This window comes from Chiloscyllium plagiosum, unplaced genomic scaffold, assembly GCF_037043375.1.
Source record: "Chiloscyllium plagiosum isolate Xiang-an unplaced genomic scaffold, Cpla_swu_hap1 HiC_scaffold_2, whole genome shotgun sequence".
Taxonomy (NCBI): domain Eukaryota; kingdom Metazoa; phylum Chordata; class Chondrichthyes; order Orectolobiformes; family Hemiscylliidae; genus Chiloscyllium; species Chiloscyllium plagiosum.
Genome location: NW_028270140.1, coordinates 70,037,445 through 70,063,218, shown reverse-complemented (window position 1 = coordinate 70,063,218; position 25,774 = coordinate 70,037,445). Strand labels below are relative to the sequence as shown.

The window sequence follows — 25,774 nt, the reverse complement described above, 5'->3', positions numbered from 1 at the left end:
GACAATCAATTCTTCAACGTATAATTTCAGTTACATCACACTGCAAATTTTTGCTATAAATTCTGTGTTACGATCGAGCCCTCCACAATCACCTGATGAAGGAGCGTCCCTCTGAAAGCTAGTGTGCTTCCAATTAAAGCTGTTGGACTATAACCTGGTGTTGTGTGATTTTTAACTTTGTCCTCCAAGATTAGTTGTGAATTTCACTGTTTGTTAATTTTCCCAGATGCACTCTGATGTCCAGCGATACATGAATTCAAACAGCAATGGCAGTAACTGCACAGGTTCACTGCTGTGTCAGTTAGCAGTGTGGGTTTCTTTGTCTCTTGCTCGCGCGCTCTCTCTCTCTCCTGCACTGACCTCACCATGTGCTGCCTTTGTCTGTTCCTCTTCCTTTTAAAAGTGATGTTGTTTTGATTTTTTTTCTCCAAACTTCAAAAACAATGCAAACAGCATATAAAACAGTAATTGCTGCCCCTGGAATTAGAGGAAATCACCTCCAATACCTAAAATACCTCAAAAAAAGGAGCAGCTTATTACAGCCAGAAATGTTTCCTGTCCTCCATCTTGGATTACCCAGAATCCCCCAAGCAAAGCCCTATACACACCATGACAGTCACCTAGCCACCACTCATTCCACCATATTCAATAGAATATGGGAGGTTCATTGCTGAGATTTCTTCCTGTTGATGCAATCATGTGCATGGACGCTGAAACAAAGATTCTGGAAATGGATACCATTTCTCTGCACCACTTCGCTGCCCACAATTATGTTTTCTTCTACAGTCTCCTGACATTGCCCTTCCCTGAATGGTCTGCCCTCCTCCCTCTATCTAGCACAATTTCTAAACCTGATGCAAGGTAAATCTAAGAGTAGAGACGAGATAGAATGGCATTAATATGTGAAATAAAAAGCAGACAGTAACAGGAAGTACAAATTTAAGAATATAAAGATAATAGCAGAGACAAAACTAAAGGTTCTGTATCTGAATGCACATCGCATTCAAAACACAAATGAAGTGGTTGCACAAATGGAAGTAAGTATAATCTGATAGCCATGAAAGAGACATGCAGCAAATGATTAGATTGGGACATGAATATTGAAGAATAATCACTTTTTAGGAAGAACCCCCAAAACTACATCCCTGAGCCTTTAGCTCCCATGTCCTTGCACCTTCCTTTTGTTTTCCTTCCTTTGTCAGTAATCCCTGTCCCATTCCTCTTAAATCGTCATCTCTCTTTTTCTCTCATGCCTTTGGTCAGCCATACCCTCTTCCTGTTAGACTGCCACCTCCCTCTCCCAGTTGGTTAGCCATGCCCCATTGCTTTTTGCCTGCCTCAAACTGATCTCAATAATTGTGCGCTGTTGAATGTTGCTCCCCACAGAGTTAAAAGCAGCTGCTGTTTACTCAAACAATTAGACTGCCTTCCTGCTGCATGCCACTTGTATGCAGTCGTAAATCTGAAGGCATGTGTATCTCATTCACAGATAACTCAATTGAAATAAAACATTATTAATTCTAGCAAGATTGCCATTTAATGAGCATAGATGACACAGCACTGCAATTTGCAGTCAAAATTCTGAGAACATTTAATCCCCTAATTTTTTTCCGAATGCGGGTGATGATTTTTGTGCTTCCATAAAATCAAGATGCCAAGCTTCCTGCTCACAGGATTGTGCCTACCAATTATGCTTCTCAGATGAAACCTGATATGCTGAGCTTTTCCAGGATTTTTTTGTTTTTAAATGGTTCATGACGTATTCTGAGCTCCTTGATTAAATAACAGGTTATGGCTTTGAGATCGGTTATTCTATCACAGTTTAAACATTAATCATGATATAAACCACAATTACATATCAAAGCCAATTTTGATGCACCTCATCTGTATCAAATGCAGCACAATCTTAAACTCATATTCAGACACATTCTTTTTGCATTTAAATGCTCATCAAATGCACGGTGAACATAAGCAAATTTACCATTTTAGGAGATGAATCCTTTTATTCCCTTGGAACACAACAAAACCTGTGGCAGTGAATCCAATGAAAGTTGTAGCTCCTGATGAATCCTTAGAAGAAAAAGATAAAATTTAGAATACTTTCAATGCACTGCAACCTAGAAATAGGCTAGTCAATTCTTAATACTTCTATAGCGCATTTTTCTCCACCCTGTTTTAAGATGTCTTAATCAGTTGAGCTTAGATGGTTTATACAGTTTATTTATATTATACCATCCTAATCAAATAGTCATTCCATGGAGACAGAATGTGTGTGTGTTCCCATTATATGACTTTCCAATTGGCCTAACATGCAGTCCCATCTCCAACTCTGTGGCTAATTGTAAAGATGTGCACAGATCCAATGCGAAACGAAATCAAATTTTGCGGCCAATCATATGGTAAGAACCATCAGCAAGGAATTATGAAAAGGTTGAAGAGATTTGGGATTTGAGTCTACTTTTTGATGAATCAAAATCACTATAAGATCAAATGAATAAGAAGTTTGCATATGCCTTTGAAAATAAGAGGCTAAATGGGATAGAGTAACAAGTCATTAAAAGTAGTGATGTGAGTTTTCAAGGTCATAAAAATCTGCACAAAGCAGTTCTGTTTTAGAGCTAAAATTGAAAAGGAGACTTCTGTTAAGCTTATGTAGAATCTTGGTTAGATCACACTTATACATATTGTACACTGTTCAACTCTTAATACCTCAAAATGGATAGAGGTACTGGAGAAGGTGTAAAAATAATTTACAGGATAATACAGGAAGATCTCAACAGGCTGGAGCTGGACTGATGGATTATCTAAGAGGCGTCTTGAAACTACAAAGGGTTTTAATAGGGTAGACATAGAAAATATTTCCTCTTGTAGGCGAGTTCAACACTTGACATCATAAATATAACATAGTCACCACTAAATCCAAAGACAGTGGAAGAAATTTTGGCTTGAATGTGAAACTTACTATTACGCGGTGTAGTAGGAGAGGATAGTAAAGATCCCTTTAAGGGGATGTAGAATAATAACTTGGGTGGAAAAGAAACAGAACCACATGAACACAGGGTGAGATCAAGTCAGATGTGAAGAGGATTGTGTGTGCATAAGCAGATCAATTAGGTTGATTCGACAGTTCTATATTGCACATTCAATGTAATTTTGTATGAAGTAAATGGCAAAGTATTATCAATGCATTCCAACCATAGGAATAACCATACAGTTTATTTTCCCTCTGATGTTCGACTTTCTTCTCCCATCAACTCTGACCTGATTCATAAGTACATGCCCCTTTGATCCCATTTTCTTCTCACTTGTTTAAAGTCTTTAATTTTCAATTCGTGATTCATTTGCCTATGTTGCTCAAACACTTGTGACATTTCTATCACATCTAATTTCAAATATCTAATTTTTTTGTGGTGCGAACGTAAACATTTGTGGGCAGCACGGTGGCACAGTGGTTAGCACTGCTGCCTCACAGCGCCAGAGACCCGGGTTCAATTCCCGTCTCAGGCGACTCTCTGTGTGGAGTTTGCACATTCTCCCCGTGTCTGCGTGGGTTTCCTCCGGGTGCTCCGGTTTCCTCCCACAATCAAAAAATGTGCAGGTTAGGTGAATTGGCCATGCTAAATTGCCTGTAGTGTTAGGTGAAGGGGTAAAGGATGGGTCTAGGTGGGTTATGCTTCGGCGGGTCGGTGTGGACTTGTTGGGCCGAAGGGACTGTTTGCACACTGTAAGTAATCTAATCTAATTTCTTACTGAGTTTTGAGAAGATTTGTAGCTCAGGTTGAGATTTTGGATGTAGGTTTGCTCGCTGATCTGAAAGGTTCATTTCCAGACGTTTCATTACCTTACTAGGTAACATCTTCAGTGGACCTTATGCAAAGCAATGCTGAAACTTCCTGCTTTCTATTTATATGTTTGGGTTTCTTTGGGTTGGTGATGTCATTTCCAGTAGTGATGTTATTTCCTGTGGTGAAGTCACTTCCTGTTCCTTTTCTTAGGGGGTGGTAGATGGGTTCTAACTCGATGTGTTGGTTGATAGAGCTTTGGTTAGAATGCCATTCTTCTAGGAATTCTAAGAATGCCATACTTCTAGCCAATGGGGACATTCAAACCAGCGTCTACAGAAAAACATACAGACCAAATATTAAACTACAGAAGCAATCATCCCAACACCCACAAACGAAGCTGCATCAGAACATTATTTCAATGAGCCAACACACACTGCAGCACAAAGGAACTACACAGAGCAGAGGAAAATCACCTACACTGTGTTCAAAAAGAATGGATACCCAATGAACACAGTCCGCCGATTTCTCAGCAACAAACCCAAACAAGCAGACAAAACACGTCCAGAAACCCTAGCCACTCTCCCCTACATCAAAGACATCTCGGAAATGACTACTCAGACCCCTTGGCATCATGGTAGCCCACAAACCCACCAACACACTAAAACAGCAGCTAATGAACTTGAAAGACCCTGTACAGACAATGAGCAAAACTAACGTCATTTACAAAATACCGTGCAAGGACTGTAACAAACAATACATTGGACAAACAGGCAGAAAACTAGCCACCAGGATACATGGACACCAACTAGCCACAAAAAGACATGATCCTCTCTCACTAGTATCCTCACATACAGATGAGGAAGGACACCACTTCGACTGGGACAATACATCCATCCTAGTACAAGCCAAACAAAGACATGCACGAGGATTCCTAGAAGCATGGCATTCCAAACAGAATTCTATCAACAAACACATCGAGTTAGACCCGATCCACCACCCCCTGTGAAAAGGAAGAGAGAGTGACTTCACCACAGGAAATAACATCACCACAGGAAATGACATCACCAACTCAAAGAAACCCAAACATATATATAGAAAGCAGGAAGTTTCAGCACTGCTTCGCATGAGGTCCACTGAAGATGATACCTAGTAAGGTAATGAAACGTCTGGAAATGAACCTTTCAGATCAGCAAGCAAACCTACATCCACAAACATTTCTGTATATTCAACAGAAATGGAAGAGCTCATTAGCATAGAATGGAAATGTCATGACTGCTGTCAAGATAGTGAGTACTCACCGCAAAGATCTGGTATGTACACTTTCATAACAGCTGGATGTTAATAGAAGGATAGCCTTAGGGTTAAGGAGTATTTGCTCATTGACATGTGTTGCCAGCAAAGACATGTGTGCAGTTGATAGTAACTTGTAGTACTCGAAAGCTTAAATCTACAAGCTCTCTCTTTGTTCAGTGAGAGTGAAAAGACGATAAAGTCCTTCCATACAGTGTCTCTGAAACTCCCTGATCCAGTGTTGGGAAATGAACTCAGTTGTTGTTCATGTCACCTGTTCCCACCTGGAAGGGTCCACAGGAATAGAAGTTTTGGGTCACAGTGACCCGAGGACCAGTGATCGCACTGGCCTTGTCATGTTGTGAAAGAGGCAGAATGTCAGGCAGAAGATACAGAAGCTTGAAAACACGCACCAACAGGTTCAAGAGCAGCTTCTTTCCCACTGTTAGGATATGAATGGGCCTCCGTACTTTCAATCTAATGTTGATCTTGCTTTGTGCACCTCCTGTGCAGCTATTACCTTATTTGCCTCGCTCCGTCTAAGCACTGCACTGCCTGATCTGCCCGTACTGCTCATAAAACAAAACTTTTCACTGAACCTAGGTAGAAGTAGGAGAAGTGCCTCTCAAAGACTTTTAGCAGACAGTCTCCAATTGCGAGCACCCTCCTCCTTTTCCCTGTCCACAAAACTTTCCCCTCTGCTTTTTGAGTTCATTTCCAATTCATGCTGTTGTCTGAAATAATCTGCAATTACAGTTCCAATTATTGACTTTTTCTTGACAGATCAATTAATCCATTGACCACTTTGTTAAAATTCAGCACCACTCCCTTGAAATTCCTAGTACGTTTACTACTCCCACCCATAATGGTGAATACAGTATTTCTGCTTAGGTAATTTTGCTGTCGACCCAAAGGACCATAGGGCTGTTCTCTCTTTAAACAAAGATGGCAGGTGGTGAGTTTAACCTCAGGATAACCATGCTCAAGTGAGATGCAAGATTTAGAAGGCAGGACAGAGCACTGCTCATGTCACTGTCACAAATCAGCCATGTAGCCAACTTAGCAAATGCACCCTTAAAGGTTAACTCTTTAAATAATGCCAGAAGGTAGTCAGTTGTGATACTGAAAACACTTTCAGCTGGGACAGTTTTCAGAGAGAGTGTTAAATGGACATGGGCAATCCAAGACAATAAATTGTGCACCAAATTAGCACTGGAGGCTGTTTGACATCATGGTCTACTCATTCTACAAGCTTTCAGCACTCACAGAAAACAAACCTATCAAGAGATTTGTAAATCAGGATAGTTGTGTGGATTGACTTCCATCTCCTGAAATCGGGATTCTGAAGCATCAACACCAGAAAATGATAAAGGACCAAATTTCATAGCAATCTATTTAAAGACAAGAATCCAACCACTTGCAACTGAGAAGAGGAGGAATTTCTTTATTCAGATGTGTGTGGATCTTTGACACATTGAATCATTCAGTACTTGTATCAAAGATTTCCAGACCAGTATGTGAAGGAACTGACTATTTCAGATTGAAATATTGGACAATAAAATAGGGTAATTTATGGACATTTTCTAATCAACCTGATAAGAGAAGTAATTACATGCGCTGGATAGATGGGGCTTGAACCCAGACCCCTTAGCTTAAAATATAGGCACACAACCATTGCACCACAAAAATACTAAGGAATAATTTATAATCTTGCAGTGAACAGGCCTCCAGGGTAGAGTGATCATAATTTGGAGTATACCTTATGCATCATGCTCTGTAAACTCTGTAAAACTGAACAGAGGGCTTGTCAGTCTAATATAGCATTGGGACACAGACAGATGTCACATCTATTGTTTAAAAAGTTGAGATATCTTGAGAATGTAAATTAAAAGAAGCTCTGGGATTTACATATCAAAGAACAGAGACCAGCATATTCCATTATAAAAGTTGAAAGTTTTAATCTATGATTGTTTGCTGTATCACATCTCCACGACCCTGGACTCCGTTGGCCATAAATTCTGTGAGTATGATATTAACCTCCACAACTACCTGATAAAGGAGCAGCACTCCAAAAGCTAATGCTTCCAAAATAAACCTGTTGGACTATAAGCTAGTGTTGTGTGATTTTTAACTTTGTCCACCCTGGATCAACACCGGCACCTACAAGTCATGAAAGAGATTTAAGTTAAGCTTGAAACTAGGGACTTAAATCTGAAAAATCAAACTACGTTAACAAGTCAGGTGAGTTGGCCAATCACATTAAAATATGATGGTAATTAAACAATAGCAAATGTGTAAATAATTAGATTTAACAAATATACATTCCAAGAAGGAATAAAAATAAAAACAGTAAAAATGTAATCATTGCTAATTAAAGCAGTTAAATATAACATTGGATTAAAGGACCAGAGCATTGGGAGGATTTTAGAATGCATATAGAATGATTAAGAAATGACTAAAGAAAGAGAAGGTAGAGTAAATAAACATAACATAAAACTAGATTGTGAAAGTTTCTATATATGTGTAGAAAGGAAGAGATCAATAAATATGGTAATATTAGACAGTAGAAATTACAATGAAATTACAATAAAGAAACGAAACAGACACTGAGCAAATTCTTCATATCTGCTTTCATCATGTAAGACACAAAAGACAGCCCAGATATAAATGGCAAGCCAAGAGTCCAGAGAATGAAAAATTTAAAGGAATTAGAACAAGTAGTAGTACTGCAGGAAGCAATGGTACTGGAATCAAACAAATCCAGTACCTTGGATGTTAAGTGTGTCTTCCACTTTGAAGCTTTCAAAATATTTTCTAAAAGCTATGGCCTTGAGCATGTTGGATTCTAGCATATCTGCCATTACCTCGGGCACATTATCTTGCGTGATCACAAACCTCTCAGCTCATTATCTGCAAAAGCATGATGTTGCATCAGCTACACAACAAATCATGCAGCAAATGAACCACAAGTTCACAGGAATGATGGCACCTTCGGCAATCAAAGGTTCTGACGAAGGTTCTGACACCATACTAAAAGGCCAGCTTGATTTAATGTTTGGTGCTGCAAATTAGGAATTTCCCCTTGTCCTACAGAAGCCCAGAAATGTCAGCCTAAATGCTATGATGGCTCCCTGTTTTACTTATGCTGCGCTTAGAATGATGCTCACTGAGATTTTTGACAGAAGGAACAGTCTCTTCCAAGAACACTGGATCAGAAGGCCATCCCACTTGCTTTTGTTTTAAAATTACTCAATGTCCCACTTCCGCCACACTTTGGGAAGAGAATTGTTAACAGATAATTGAAACTCCTCAGATAAAGATGTGGTCATTCTTATCTTAAATGGAAACCTTCTAACTATGCCACCTAGTTTCGGTTTTTCCAACAAGGGGGAAAACCTTGTCAAGCGCTCTCAGGATCTGAAACGTTTCAATAAAATCACTGCTTATTCTTCTGAACTCAACCTGACCAACCTTTCTTTATGTGAAAACTCCCACTTCTCAGGTATCAGTCAAATAAACCTTCTCTGGGCTGCTTACAAGGCATTTATATATTTTCTTAATTGAGAAGATCAAAACTCAACACAATATTCCAGATGTGATCCCACCTAACACGTGTGTCTCTATAGCAAAATATCCCTACTTTTGTATTCCATTGCCATTGAAAGAACAATATTCAGTTTGACTTCCTAAGCATTGCTCTACCACTAGTATTGTGTTTCATGCACCAAGATGTTCAAATATCAATAACTGGGGACACAGATTTAAGATAAGGAACAGGAGGTTTTGTGAAGATTTGAGGAATTCTTTTCACTCAGAGGACAGTGGGTTTCTGGAACTCACTATCTAAAGGGTGATAGAAGCAGGAACATTTAAGAAGTATTGAGATGAGTACTTCAAACACCATAGCAAAAACGGGCTACAGGCCAAACGCTGGAAAATGGGATCAGAAAAGATAGATATTTGATAATTGCACAGACACATGATCTGCAATATTATCAGACGCTAAAGGAATGTAGGGATCTAGGGATAGGGCAAAAAAGTGATTTTGATGATGAGCCACAAAGTTATTAAGCGGCACAGATGGCATAAGGCCATGTGGACTACTGCTGGTATGACTTAAGATTAACACATTTGAACTTGTCTTCGATTGCAAGGAGAGTTTTCCAAACAGCCTAACTAAAATGTTATTGTGCTAGTTTATTAAGAATTGAAGTAGAAGTTAATAAATTAAGACACGAACATGGAAAATAAACCATATTAGGCAGTTAGGCAGTCGGGCTAAGTGGGTTCAAGATTATAGGCCCGTTGGCCACTTGTTTGACATATACCTGAGTGGAAGAGGAAATGGGCTCTCTCTAAAAGAGATGCAATAGGACTCTCTCCAGCCCCCAGCTAGTTGTCAAGACTCTATTTTCCTTCACAAGACTTAGCTCTGTGTCACTAGGTTAATAATTTAAAGTTTCTTAACTAATAATCCCAATGGAATATGAATTTAAACCCACCATGGCAGATTGAGAAGTTGAACTCAGTTTAAAAGTAAATGGTGCTTAATTAATTCCCTGAAAGTAAACTAGTTCCACTGGCACATATTTGAAGACAGTCAATTGCATCAAATTTAGAGAAGCTGGGCTAATTCCATTGAAGCTCATATTCTGAGAATGAAAAAGAATTAAATTATTTGAGGAGGCAGGCAGGTCACAGTAAATCTTTGTTCTATAATGCGTTCAACTTGTTATAATTATTGGCCTTATGCTGTCCCTAGAAGTGCCTTTGTTGCATGGGAATGCAATGAACCATGTTCTGAAAAGATGACGTACATTTGATAAAATGTGCAACCTAAATTTTAAACAATAACTTACATAGTATTGAAAACATTGGCTGGATAGTTCCTCGGAGCTGCTCCCTCTCCGCCGTACTTCTGGAGAAGTTACGGCAGCCTGTTTGCACGTAAACACTGGCTGGGATTAGGAGTAAAGGGAAAATGGGTTATGGATGGGAGAGTACACTGACTTTTAGTTTGGAGTGGATTTAATGACACTGAGTGACCAAGTTAGTTATTGATTAAACATTATTAGTTAATTCATTCTGATATTTGTCTATGATTTAAATGTCAGGGTAAAAGAATTTAAGGATGGAAACAAGTTTCCAATAGTTATAAAGCAGATCCAAGTGGGGAGTATAATAATCCTAAGGATTCACACAAAATCTGTATATGTCTGACAACCATTCTTAAAATAGCAATAAGTATGATGTGACATCAAATGTGAACAAACACAAGGAACAAAAACTTTATTAAAATATTTGTCAAAACTGTTAGGGATGGGAAAACCAGTAGAGGTTTTACAATGTGGTCAAGTAGACAAGATTCATAGCATGTCACATGTTTGCATGCAAACTAAAATGGCTCTATAAAAACAAAATATAAAGTGGTTCTGGTCTCCATTGCAGATTGATTGCCAAAAATTACTTTATGGATCACTGGTTACGTTACTCATTGTGTGAAAAAATGGATGTAGGATCCGATGTTCGTATATTTCAATAACCTCCAGTTCAAAAATAGGCAGATATGGAGATGTGCTTGAAAGTTCCAATAGATGGAACTTTCACCAAGGGGCAACGAAATATTCCCTCTGATTTTTGTTTCTTAGACAGGACAATGTCAGAAAGCTGTTGAAAATTAGACCCGATGAATTCAGTGTTGTGACCTGGTAATTACAATTATAAGGTTAGAATGGCGATTAGAATGACAATGGAAAGATTTTTTCATAGAGAAGACATAATTGTAATGAATGGTGGACACTATAATTAACAGAAAAGGCAAAGCTGAGGTAAATGCTTATTGGATATGTGCAAAATGCCTTAGAAGTTCAATAAAGATAAGATAATGCTATTTGTAATGGTAGCAAATTTCTTGCAAATGTAAATGGTGTGAGTAGATTCTAAATCAATAGGTTTTGATAACAATGAACAAGATAGCATTAAATGTTAAACCAGTCAATATAAACAGGTACATTGCAATAAACAATTCACATCTTTATTTTATCAGCAGCCTAACATTATCTAGATAAATTACTGAGCTTCTCGAAGGTTGAAATTTCATGCTGTGTTCTCAAAATGATCTGACAACCTGAGCTTTTGAAGCAGTGTAAAATAAATTTTAAAATCAATTGAAACTATAAATACCTATCTTAAAATTGAAGTTCATTTGAATACATTAATATCCAATTATTAGAACACAGAACATAGAACATCACAGCATAGTACAGGCCCTTTGGCCCTCAATGTTGCGCCGATCTGAAGCCTAACTATCCTACACTATTAAATTTTCATCCACATTTTTATCCAATGACTATTTGAATGCCCTTAAACTTGGCGAGTCTACTACTGTTGCAGGCTGTGCCTTCCATGCCCCTACTACTCTGAGTAAAAAAACTACCTCTGACATCTGTCCTATACCTATCATCCCTCAATTTATAACAATGTCCCCTTGTGCTAGCCATCACCGCCTGAGGAAAAAGGCTGTCACTGTCTACCCTATCTAACCCTCTGATTATCTTATATGTCTCAATTAAGTCACCTCTCAACCTTCTTCTCTCTAACGAAAACAGCCTCATGTCCCTCAGCCTTTCCTTACTGGCTATTGCCCAGTAAATCTCCTCTGAGCCCCTTCCAAAGCTTCCACATCCAATCTATAATGCAGTGAACAGAACTATACACAATACTCCAAATATGGCCGCAGCAGAGTTTTGTACAACTGCAGCATGACCTCGCAGCTTTGAAATTCAATTCCTCTACCAATAAAAGCTAACACACCGTATGCCCTCTTAACAACACTATCAATCTGCATGACAACTTTCAGGGACATGGACACAGAGATCTCTCTGCTCTTCTACACGACCAAAATTCTTACCATTAACCCAGTATTCTTTATTCCTGTTACTCCTTCCAAAGTGAATCACCATACACTTTTACTCATTAAACTTCATTTGCCACCTCTCAGCCGAGCTCTGCAATGTATCTTTGTCCCTCTGTAATCTGCAACATCCTTCAGCACTATCCACAACTCCATCAATCTTAGTGTCATCTGCAAATTTACTAACCCATCATTCCAGGCCCTCATCTAGGTCATTTATAAAAATGACAAACAGCAGTGGCCCCAAAATAGATTCTTGCAGTACACCACTGGTAACTGAACTCCAGCATGAATATTTCCCATCAACTGCCACGCTCTTGTCTTCTTCCAGCTAGCCAATTTCTGATCCAAACCATTAAATCATCCTCAATCACATGCCTCTGTATTTTGTGCAGTAGCCTACCGTGGGAAAACTTATCAAATGCCTTACTGAAATCCATATACACCACATCAATCACTTTACTCTCATCCACCTGTTTGAAGACCATCTCAAAGAACTCAATAGGTTTGTGAGGCATGACCTACTCTTCACAAAGCTGTGTTGACTATCCTTAATCAACTTATTCCTTTCTAGATGATTATAAATCCTATCTCGTATAACATTTTCCAACACTTTACCCACAACCAAAATAAGGCTCACTGGCCTATAATTACCAGGGTTGTTTCTACTCATTTTTTTGAACAAGGGGGCACCATTTGCAATCCTCCAGTCGTTTGGCAATATTCCTGTAGACAATGCCGACATAAAGATCAAAGCAAAAGACTATGCAATCTCCTCCTTGGCTTCCCAGAGGCTAAATCCCATCCAGCCCAGGGGTCTTATTTATTTTCACACTCTCCAGAATTGCTAACACCTCCGCCTTGTGAACTTCAATCTTGTCTCGTCTTGTAGCCTATATCTCAGTAATCTCCTTGATAACACTGTCTTTTTAGAGTGAATTCTGAGGAAAAATATTCATTTAGTGCTTTCCCTATTTCCCCAGACTCCACGCACAATGACTGGGATCCAGGTTTGATTCCAATCTTAGGTGACTGTCTGTGTGGAGTTTACATGTTCTCCATGTATCTGCATGGGTTTCTGCCGGGGGCTCTGGTTTCCTCCCACTGTTCAAAGATGTACAGGTTAGGTGGATTGGCCATGGTAAATGTGGGATTACTTCCCACTACTATCCTAGGTTGATCATAATCTTTCTTTCGTCATTCTTTTATTCTTGATATGTAGCTATGATTCACTTCCCTTTCATGTATCACATTTACTAATGCTCACTAATGTTGATACAATCCAAACTATTATGAAGTTAAGTTAATGGTCAAAGAAATTTCTCTGCACTGTCAAATTTTGTTGTTAATATTTAGCAAAATTCAGTTCGCATATGACATCAGCTTTATTTATATTTAACTTAATCATTGATGTTTAATTTTTGAACACAGCAAATGTCTTTTCCACTACTCTGGTGATGTGGTTTCTGGGTAAAACACCACTGCCAGTATGATTTAGTCAGATTGTTCTCTTTAAGACTAATATGTACCATAAGACTGTTGAGACAAATATCTTGAAATTTATTGACAACATTAACTATTACACTGTTAATAACACCTAAGACTTACACATAATCTGCATGCAATTATACAATAACTCCAAGAAGACGACTGCTTCTGAAGATGTCCTCTGTTATAGATCATCATATGTTGTGATGCCATCTAACTATCTTAAAGCTACACTGTGTGTCTTGTTCTGGGGTCTATGCAATAATACAACAACATCTGGCAAGTAGAATTTCTTTTTTCTAAATATATCTGCAGCAAATGGAACAGAACAGAACAGAAGCAATAAACAAGGGTAAAATAGCAGCTGCAACCTGCAAGGATGTCTACCACCTCTATTCCTGACTCTAATGATTTTCCAAAGCATAGAACAATGAACAGGTTAATTTGCTACTCATTAAGCAGGCAGTTTGCAGACACTTTAGAAGCTGAGAATCTCTACCGCAGGGAAAGAGGCCGTTCTGCCACTATGTCAGCACTGACCCTCCAAACAGCATCCACCCAGACACAGCCCCCCACCCTGTACTGTAATCCTACATTTACCATGGCCAATCCACCTAACCTGTACATCTTTGAACAGTGGGAGGAAACCAGAGCCCCCGGCAGAAACCCATGCAGATACATGGAGAACATGTAAACTTCACACAGACAGTCACCTAAGATTGGAATCAAACCTGGATCCCAGTCATTGTGAGGCAGCAGTGCTAACCACTGTGCTACCATGCCACCCTTATTTTTGAACTAGACATTAGGGAACTGGAAAAGAGCTCACCTTCTGACCTCCCAAGATTTTCATGGAGTTTGGCAATCATTAGGAGATCTTTGAAGATAATGAGCAGCAACTTGGCAGATTCAGCAAGACTGGAACAGTTCCATTAAGTGTAAAAAGTGGTAATGTCGACAAAAAAGTCCTCAGAAGTAGCAAAAGTTTAGTCACCAATCTTTTCCCTCTTATCACAAATTTCTGTCCTCCTTTTATCCTGAACATGAAGATCCCCTCATTTGTTAATGCCATGCACAGACAGCAGCCACAGCAATGGTTGTCAATTCAGGCTAGAACATGACAGCAATTTAAAAAGCACCTTCACCACTAAGGGAGAATTAAAGATAAACCTCCATCACTTCAGAAAATTCTATGATATCAAAGGCTTATTTGTATACATCATCGACCTAACCAATGGAATCATAGAAACAAAATACAACAGAAGCTGGAAATAGAAAACAAAAACTGCTGCAAATATTCTTCAAGTGCAACAGCATCTGCTAAGAGAGTAAAACAGATTTAATGTTTCAGGTCAATTGCCATGCATCTAAATGCAGAGATTGTTGGGTTGGATCTTAATGTTTTTGGCCAACAGTCAGCTTCATTGAGTTTCAGAGGGATTCTCTCCTCTCCATGAAACCAGCACGATCTCTTGCCGTATTTTACTGAATTTGCCTCATTAATTATCCACTCCACCCACACCTTCTCACCCAATTCTAGACCCATCCTACCACTCACCATTCCAGAAACAACTTTCCATTCACCATATATCCATGACAGGTCCAGCATAACTGGAACCCATACTATATTTAGATGCTTGCTGTGTACGAAACGAGCACTGGCATTTTGAAATTGGGACAGTCTTTCCAAAGAAGCCTGTGAAGGGTAAAATTGCAACATGATTTACTGACAGGCACTTGGAGGTCCTGATGGACAAGGCGGTCCAGAGGAGGAATGGCAAGGAGACCACATAAGGAGATCCTGGCAATTTGCTCCAAGGTTGTCACTCAGGTCCAGTGCCATATGCATGGTCCAGAACAACAGCCAGCAGTGCTGCAATATGTTTTCCACTGCACGAGGTTAAGTGTACATTCTCCTGTCAGCTACCTCACGCTCATTCTCTCTGCTCTAGTGCACTTACCATCCATCAAGGCTCACATCCTGCCACTCTCACTACTGCACACAACATCTTCCCTCACTCAATCTCATTCCCCCACAACTACCCACATCACTAACCCTGAATTCACTCTAAATTGCATACTCATCACTTCAGCATATCTCACCCGGACAATCACAAAGGCCAACCTCCCATCTATAGAATCAATCTACCAGGCCCGCGGTCACAGAAAGGCCGCCAGCATTCTCAAAGATCCATCTCACCCTGGCAATGTTTTTCTACAACCTCTACCATCGAGGAGAAAGTACAGAAGCCTGAACACAAACACCAGCCAGTTTCATAACAGTTCCTACCCTACTGCTGTTAGAATACTGAAAGGACTCACAAACTCTTAACATTCGTCTGTACCTGTGTTTTTGTTTTTACCGCTGTTTACCTATTACTTACTATCCCTGCTATTTAACTATGTGATCTGCATGTAATGCTCGTAAGACAAAGTTTTTCACTGTGCCTTGGCACACGTGGCAATAAATTCAATTCAATTTTGACTACCTGTAACAGCACGAATAGCCATGGCACCCACATCTCTCTATCACCCACTCACTCTATCCTACCTGCTCTCTCACTCCAGGAGAAAACAGCCCATAACAGACGCTAAACGTCAGGGTAGGTGCAGGGGAGCCTGACATCAGGCATCTCACCTACTATGAGGACAAAATCCCAGTTCACATCAGTGAAGGTAATGGATCACTCCTTGTAATGTTAAAATATCGATGTCCTGCCAACTGAGTAAGTACCACTTTTCACTGCACCGGGTCTCTCAAAGCAACCCAGCTGTTAGTGTCATTCATAACACACTGATTCTAACAATTGGCTGTGACGCCTTCTCTTTAGATTAGATTACTTACAGTGTGGAAACAGGCCCTTCAGCCCAACAAGTCCATACCAACCCGCCGAAGCGCAACCCACCCAGACCCATTCCCCTACATTTACCCCTTCACCTAACACTACAGCCAATTTGGCATGGCCAATTCACCTAACCTGCACATTTTTGGACTGTGGGAGGAAACCGGACCACCCGGAGGAAATGCACGCAGACAGGGGGAGAATGTGCAAACTCCACACAGTCAGTCAGTCGCCTGAGGTGGGAATTGAACCCAGGTCTCTGGTGCTGTGAGGCAGCAGTGCTAACCACTGTGCCACCATGCCACCTTTCTTGTGACTTGGAGTAAGACCACACAGAGAAATGGCCTGTTCTGCTGGAAGGCACCTCCTCGACGTCCAAGGAAGAGGATTCAGAGAAATGAGAGGAAGCATCAGCAAAAGTGCCTCTGACATACCCCACAAGCTCAGATACAGACAACTCAGTGGAAACATCAGGTTTAGAACATATAGAACAAAAACTGGTGAGAACCTCACTGCAGTCACTCTGCAGCTGGCTGAGAAAGAAATGCACCTGACCTCTGACATGTAGAGGCTGCCAAAGGCCAGGCACATGGTCAGCCCAGGCAGGAGGGGATCCTGTGGTGTCAGAAATCAGGGACTTTGTCCAAATGCACGGGAGGAAGAGATGCAGCAATCAGAAATGCAGGACACAACTGTGCAGTATGCTTTTGACCGAAGCTGGGGACCATGGATCGATGTCTACTGTTGAGAGCATGCTGTGGCATATGTAAACAATGTGAATAAATATTAGAAAGGGCAACGGGTTCTGTTTGCACATTGTCCCTCTTGATCAAACAACCCTATTCTTTCCCTGGCCTCTTTGTGAAAAACTTGGTGTTAAATAAAGTGGTTAGCAATATGTGGGGCAGGGAGGTGTACAGCACCACCAGGGATTTATTTCCCTCCCCACCCCTATCAGCGTTCCGAAAAGACCATTCCCTGCGTGACTCCCTTCGTCAGGTCCACACCCCCCACCAATCTACACCCCACTCCTGGCACCTTTCCCTGCCACTTCAGGAAGTGCAAAACCTGCACCCGCACCACTCCTCTCACCTCAATCCAACACCCCAAGGGATCCTTCCACATTCATCAGAAATTTACCTGTACCTCTACCAATGTCATCTACTGCACCTGTTACACCTGGTGTGGTCTCTTCTACATCGGGGAGACAGGACGCCTTCTTGCGGATCATTACAGAAAAAATCTCTGGGACACCCGCACCCACCAACCCCACCACCCCATGGGTGAACACTTCAACTCCCCTTCCCACTCTGTCAAGTATATGCAGGTCGTGGTCCTCCTCCACCACCAAACCACTACCTGATGCCCCAACCCCACCACCCCCCCCCCCCCCCCCCCCCATTTATCTTTCAGACCTGACACACAAGCCTCATCCCTGGTGGAGGGCTTATGCCTAAAATGTCAAATCTCCTGCTCCTTGGATGCTGCCTGACCTGCTGTGCTTTTCCAGCACCACACACTTTGACTCTGATCTCCAGCATCTGCAGTCCCCATTTTCTCCTTGCACACAGTGAGACATTGCTTTGGGATGGGTAGGAATTAGAGAGCCACAGGTCTATATCCTGTACTGAGCTTAGGTCTGAGTATAAATTTCTTGCCCTCTAAAGGGCATCACATTGACAGGCCTTGCATCGCCTCATTCGCAAGTTGAGACACACATTCACCTCGGCTGTGGTCACAGTCATTTTCTTTCCCATTTGTACTTTTGATTTGCAGCATGATGGAAGGTGACAGTAAATTCATTTTGGACATAGTTTCTAGTTTCCACCTCTAAGTATTAGTGAGGCCTCATACATCCAGATCACCTTCTTGGTAGCCTTCCTATTAACTTCTCAGACTTTACTCAATCCCAGGTCCCTTCAAGTGTGGTCATACACTGATCCCCTCCTTGAAGCTAGCGTGCTCCTAACCACAGACAAACACCCTCCTTCTTTACGCCATTCCAATTCATGCTTTAGCATGGCACACCTTCAGAATCATCACCACACCTTTCTCCACAGCCTGGAGCTCCCAATCCCCACACACAGGTTCCAGCAGAACCCCTTGCTCTCAGTCCCAACAGACCAGCTGTGCATCTTGACAGACATAGCTGGACAACCCTGGACAAGGCGTGTTCAGAACCCTGACAGTTGGATTTCTCTCTGACAACTTTAGCTCCTCAACCTTCCCTCCTCATCAGATTGGCTGCAACAGCCCACTTTCTGGATACAGAGGTTCTCCAAACAGAGAACACAAACTGGAAACCTGAACATGGTCAATCCTCTGGACATTGCCCTTGGCTTTCTATGTTGGGAATCCTGACAGACAAGTGCCTCCATGGATTTCAGTAAGGAGAAATTCTTATGACATGGCTGCCTGCTTGCTGCACATGCACTGTGTTTGCCACGTCAGCTGCTCACACATGGAGCAGGTGTGAAATTTACATCGCACACTGTCATATAGCAAGATGTAAGCTTCCTTGACTGAGAAAACTGACTGTCATAGGAAGATGCCTGGGTGCAACATTGTTAATAAGCACTATAAGCAAGGTAAAGCAGGAATTCTGCAAGCATGCAGTTACATCCTAAACGAGGCGAGTTCTAGGACAGTAAGCAAGCAGTCCTGAAATGTGGCCTCGTCTAATCCATGAGCTGGCACCCTGTCCCCGTTGCCAAAGTGTCACTGCAACAGCCTTTTAATGCAAGCTGCCAGTGCAGCTCTCAATTTCCTTAGCATTTTGCAAGTGGATTGGAGATGTGCCATGAGGATTCTAAGAAGCTGGCAATTACTAGATGCTACTATCCCTGGACGAGAAATGTGTGCAGCTGGTGCCTGGAGATTGTGTCCAGAGATGCTGTCGCCAGGTTACAAGGAATCTCCTCAATCAGGGGATGAACTGAAGCAAAGTACCCACTCTGACTTCCATTTCAAACATTCTCAGTGACTAGTTTGCTTGTTTTGGGTGGTAGGATAAAAAGCAGCATATTAATAAGGTGAGATGTACAATTAATAAAGTCATTAACAAGCAATAACCCTTGTTAATAGGCAACTTGCTGCTGCCTACTATGAATCTTTACTTGACCCCAAGATGTTAGTAAAAAGATGCAATGAGATGCTCCCAATGTCGAGATAGACCTCATCAGATCTCTTACACAATTCTGCCATGTTTCTTTCCACAGACCATGTCATTCAGCACCCTAAAAGATTTTGCCCATTAACTATCTCTTTCTCCACAGACCCTGCCTGACCTGCTGAGCATTTCCAGCATTTTTGTGAATAATAAGAATTTGACTTATGTATTCTATTTTAAGTCTGCGAAGTATGACTACAGCAGCTATAATCAGTCATTTAGTGAGCCAATTTGTTTAATAATTTGTTTTGAAATACCAAAAGCATTTTAAAAATATAAAAGACTTTCTCATGAGGACAAAAATGATCTTAGCAGGGATAATTTGTACAATTACATTGAGATAACTTTCCAGCAATACTTGATTTACGAGAGTAAATTACTAAACTAAAAGCAGTAATAATTCATAGTTAAAGAAGAAATCAAATTAACGCAGATATTGGAATTCAATAGTGGCTCAGTTTTATTTGAAGACGACAAGACGACTGAAATTTTAAGTGAGACATGTCATATTAGAGTTGGAGGATTATACCCATGGACCAACCAGATATCCCAATCTGACGTAGGTCCATTTGCCAGCATTTGCCCATATTCCTCTAATTCCTTCCTCTTCATAGATCCATCCAGATACCTTTTTAAATGTTGTAATTGTACCCACCTCCACCACTTCCTGTGGCAGTTCGTTCTGTTACGCACTACCCTCTGCATGAAAAAGTTACCCCTCAGGTGTTTTTAAATCTTACCCCTCTAACCTTATACCTATGTCCTCTAGTTTTGGACTCCCACCCTAGAAAAAAGATCTTTGCTATTCACCCTATTCATGCCCCTCACGACTTTATAAACCTCTATAAGATGATCTCTCAGCCTCCGATGCTCTGCAAAAAAGCCCCAGCCTATTCAGTCTCTCCTTATAACTGAAATCCTCCATTCCCAGCAATATCCTTGCAAATATTTTCTGTACCCTTGCGTATTCTGGAAGTGGCTTCCCAATGTCCTGTACAGCCGCAACATAATAGCCCAATTCTGATACTCAATGTTCTGACCGATGAAGGCAAGCACTCCAAACGCCTTCTTCACCACCCTGTCTACTGCGACTCCACTTTTAAGGAACTTAGCACCTGCACCCTTTGGTCTCTTTGTTTGGCAACACTCACCAAGGCCTTACCATTAACTATATAAGTCCTACCCTGGTTGTCTCACTAAAATGTAACACCTCACATTTATCTGAACTCCATCTGCCACTCCTTGGACCATTGACCCATCTGATCAAGGTTCCATTGTACTCTAAGATAATCTTCACTGTCCACTGCACCACCTATTTTGGTGTCATCTGCAAACCTACTGACTATGTCTCCTATATTCACATCCAAATCATTTATATAAATGACAAAAATAGAATGGATTCTGATATAATGTTAATGTTAGGCTATCTTACACTTGCATGCTTTCCTTTATTTCAGATTTTCAGTATTTGTCCAGTTTTTCCTTTTATTTCTATTTTGATAATGTTTTCACGATATATGTCTTGATACTAAAAGGAAATCAAAAGTGAAATCTATAATTCAAATGCAGATAAACAGTTTCTTGTTACCTTGCATGGATGGGGATCAACACCATAGGTTTCTAAAGTATGAGCTTTCTGCAGCAGATTCAGTTCCGCAACAGCTGCTGTCTGTCCCCTAAAAGGATAATTAAATTGATCCTTAATTATTCGAGCATTAATGTAAATTCAAAAACCATTCATGTGGATTAACTGAAAAAGAGCTAAGGGTCATTGAAATTAAAATCTCATCTCGAAGAAGAAGCAAACAAAGAAAAAGCTGAAACCAAAAACCGCAATCGCTGGAGAAACTCAATAGAACTTGTAGTATTTGTGAAAGAGAAAGCAGAGTTCTGAAGAAGTGTCACTGCACTCAAAATGTTAACTCTGCTTTGTCTCCACAAATTCTGGCAAATTCTAAAAAAAATACACCATTGGCTGTAAAGCACTTTGGAACTTCCCACGGAAATATTCTATAAATATGCCTGCTCTTTCTTTAAAATAAAGCAAAAAACTGTGGATATTAGGAATGTGAAACTGCTGGAGAAACTCAGCAGGTCTTGCAGAATTTGTGGAGACAAAGCAGAGTTAACAAAACAGAGTGCAGTGACCCTTCACAACTCTGCTTTCTCTTTCACAAGTGCTGCAAGACCTACTGAGTTTCTCCAGCAGTTTCACATTCCTAGTATCCACAGTTCGTTGTTTATTTTAAAGAAAGAGCATGCATTTTTATAGAATATTTTCTGAGGAAGTTCCAAAGTGCTTTGCAGCCAATGACATTTTTTAAATATAGTCACTGTTCCAAGAATGACTTGCATTTGCATAGCTCCTATTGACACATTAATGATAACAGTCTTATAATCAAACATCCTTCAAGGATTGATTAACTTCCTGGGTTAATTTATATAAAATGGTAAAACAGATTGCCTGTTACAAAGCAGAAATTACAACAAATCAACTGATTTCCATCTATACAGCTTGCAAATGCAAAGCAGACTGACTGCTAGGCACTGTTGCAATATTGTATACTCAAACCATATGGATTCCTTAAAAGTGAACATTTTTCAAGGCAAGGGTACACATACGTATTTTTTTTTCCTTCCAAAATGAAAGTTTAATGATGTATAATAACAAGTAAGTCTATGAGTCTCTCCAGCATACAAGTAATTTTCTGATAAACCCAGAATTATGATAGTAATTTTGTCTGGAGGTGCCCAATCATCAGTGATAATGACTATCAGTCCAGTTCATGTTAACAAATCTTTCTTCCACAGACTGCAGTTATTGTTCCAGAATTTGTTTGTCCGAATGCACGACAGGTAAGATTTGTTGCAGATTAACTACTGATTAATCGTATTCCTCATTTCTGTTTTGTTCCATAAGAACTTGAATTTTGAAGCTTCCGGTTTTACACGCTGTATTCTAAGTAAAGGTTTAGCTGTTTTTGGTTCAGTTCATGTGTGTTTTCTTAATGTGCTTTAACAACTGTTTAGGCTCTTCAACACATTTTTACTTCTGGCTTTCTTTAAAGCCTGGACCTCTTCCAATTCTACTTCAGTGATCGTTTTCATCTATATCCTGTTGGAATTCTTTCATGAGAGCATCGCTGCTTGCATTTGTTTCTGAAAGTCTCATGGGTGATATCTGGAGCTCCCTATTGTGTGCACTGTGAGTCATCCCCTGATTTTGTCCAATTATAATGGGCTGAAACTTACCAGAAATCTGCTGTGTAATTTTCATCATGGTTCTTTCTATAAGGCCTATTGAGTTTTCTTATGCTATCTCCCAAACTCACCTCAATAACAAGATACATTGTCGCTATAACACCTCACTCGCCTGATGTTAGGTTGATTTTCCCACTCGCCATAGGCAAAAGCATTCACTACTGCCAAGATATTCCAGGATCACTGATGATCGTGCCATGTTTGAAGTTTAGCCACGTATCCAGTCAATTGTTTACAGTCAAGAATTGACCTTCACCATGCACTTAGTGGGAGAGCAACCATAAACCATGGTTCTTAGGGCAGTGTGGTGACACAACTAATAGTTCATTCAAGTACAACTGCACTTTCTACATCTATTGCTGTTTAAGCACTAAACCACACAGCTTAACTATACTTAGCCACATCCCTTCTTGCATCCTGACAGAAATATATAAAATGAGAGGCATGGATAGGGTGAAGAGTCTTTTTCCCAGGGTGGAAGTGTCAAATATTGCTGGGCACAGTTTTACAGTGAGAGGGGGTAAGTTTAAAGGAGATGTACAAGACAACTTTTTTTTTTACACAGAGTGTGATAGGTGTCAGCAATGCACTGCCAGGGGATGAGGTAGAAGCAAATATGTTGACAATGGTTAACAGGCAGTTAGACAGATGCATGAACTGGCAGGAAAAGATGGATATGGACCATGTGAAGGCACATGGGATTACTTCAGAATGGCATCATGGTTGGCACAGACATAGTGCACTGAACGGCCTGTTCCTATGCTGTGATGTTTTAGGTCTATCCCTCTCTAAGTCACTGCTACTCTTTACCCGATACCAAATGTAGCCTAGCGTCTTATCATTTAGTGTGGGACCATTGCATACAGGTAAAGCTTCAAATAGTCACAGAGTCATAGAGATGTACAGCATGGAAACTGACCCTTCAGTCCATATCGTCCATGTTGACCAGATATCCTAACCTAATCTAGTCCCATTTGCTAGTACTTGGCCCATATCTCTTCAAACACTTACTATTCATATACCCATCCCAGATGACTTTTTAAATGCCACTTCCTCCAGCAGCTCATTCCGCACACACACCACCCTTTGCATGAAAAAGTTGACCCTTAGGTCCCTTTTAAGTTTTTTCCCTCTCACCCTAAACCTATGCCCTCTAGTTCTGGATTCCCCCACCCCAGGGAAAATACCTTGTCAATTTACTCTATCCATGCCCCTCATGATTTTATAAACCTCTATAAAGTCACCCCTCAGTCTCCACTGCTCCAGGGAAAGCAGCCCCAGCCTATTCAGCCTCCCTCTATAGCTCAAGTTCTCCAACCCTGGCAACATGCTTGTAAATCTTTTCTGAACCTTTTCACAACATTGGTTAGGCCACTTTTGGAAAATTGTGTGCAATTATGGTCTTCTTCCTATAGGAGGGAGACTAGAAATGCACACAATATTCCAAAAGTGGCCTAACCAATGACCTGTACAGCCGCAACATGACCTCCCAACTCCTATACTCGATGCTCTGACCAATAAAGGAAAGCATACCAAACACCTATTTCACAATCATATCAAACTGTGACTCCACTTTCAAGGAACTATGAACCTGCACTCCAAGGTCTTTTTATTCAGCAACACTCCCCAGTACCTTACCATTCAGTGCATAGGTCTGGCTCTGATTTGTCTTTCCCAAAATGCAACACCTCACATTTATCTAATTAAACTCCATCTGCCACTCCTCAACCCATCTGGCTCATCTGATCAAGGTACTGTTGCACTCTGAGGCAACATTCTTCACTGTCCAGTACATCTCCAATTTTGATGTCATCTGCAAACTTACTAACTATACCTGCTATGTTCACATCCAACTCATTTACATAAATAACAAAAAAAATCAATGACCCAGCATCGATCCTTGTGGCACACTACCAATCACAGACTTCCCAGTCTGAAAGGCAACTCTCCACCACCATTCTCTGTCTTCTATCTTCGAGCCAGTTCTGTATCCAAATGGTTAGTTCTCCCTGTATTCCATGAGATCTAACCTTGCGAACCAGTCTACCATGCGGACCCTTGTCGAACGCCTTACTAAAATACATATAGATCACACCCACTGCTTTGGCCTCATCAATTCTCTTTGTTACTTCTTCAAAAACCTCATTCAAGTTTGTGAGACATGATTTCCAATGCACAAAGCCATGTTGACTATCCCTAATCAATCTTTGCCTTGTAAATCCTGTCCCTCAGGATTCCCTCCAACAACTTGCCCTCCACCCACATCAGGCTCACCAGTCTATAGCTCTTTGGCTTTTCCTTACCACTTTTCTTAAATAATGGCACCACATTAGCCAACTTCAATCTTCCAGCATCTCACGTGTGACTATCGACGATACAAATATCTCAGCAAGAGGCCCAGCAATTGCTTCCCTCACTTCCCACAGAGTTCTAGGGTAAACCTGATCAGGTCCTGGGGATTTATCCACCTTATTCTTTTCAAGACATCCAGCACCTCCGCCTCTGCAATGTGGACATTTTTCAAGATGTCACTAACTATTTCCCCGTATTCTATATCTTCCATGTCTTTCTCCACAGCAAACACTGATGCAAAATATTTGTTTAGTATCTCCCCTATCTCCTGTTGTCCCACACATAGGCTGCCTTGTTGGTCTTTGAGGGGCCCTATTCTCTCCCTAGTTACTTTTTTGTCCTTAATGTATTTATGGAATCCCTTTGGATTCTCTTTAACCCTGTTTGCCAAAACCATCTCATGTCCCCTTTTTGCCTTCCTGACTTCCCTCTTAAGAATACTCCTACTGACTTTATACTCCAAGGATTCACTCAATCTCTGCTGTCTATACTTGACATATGCTTCTTTCCTTTTCTTAACCAAAACCTCAATTTCTCTAGTGATCCAGCATTCCCTAAACCTACCAGCCTTTCCACTCACCATTATAGGAATATACCATCTCTGGACTCACTTTATTTCATTTTTGAAGGCTCATTTTCCAGCGGTCCATTTACCTGTGAACATCTGCCCCCA

General features: G+C 40.6%; 1 protein-coding gene across 3 annotated transcripts in view; it reads right to left on the bottom strand.

Annotated features, from left to right (window-relative positions):
• The window catches only part of frmd3 (FERM domain containing 3), a 218,879-nt gene that overhangs the window by 73,208 nt on the left and 119,897 nt on the right, over positions 1-25,774 (bottom strand). For 2 of the 3 annotated variants that reach the window (XM_043712861.2, XM_087993336.1), the window contains 2 exons: positions 21,077-21,164; positions 1,982-2,070 (listed from right to left, as the gene is read on the bottom strand). In XM_043712861.2, the coding sequence (XP_043568796.1) occupies positions 1,982-2,070; positions 21,077-21,164 (177 nt within the window). Of the gene's footprint in view, positions 1-1,981; positions 2,071-9,934; positions 10,034-21,076; positions 21,165-25,774 lie in introns of all 3 variants that reach the window. The other variant, XM_043712851.2, reaches the window with a different exon arrangement.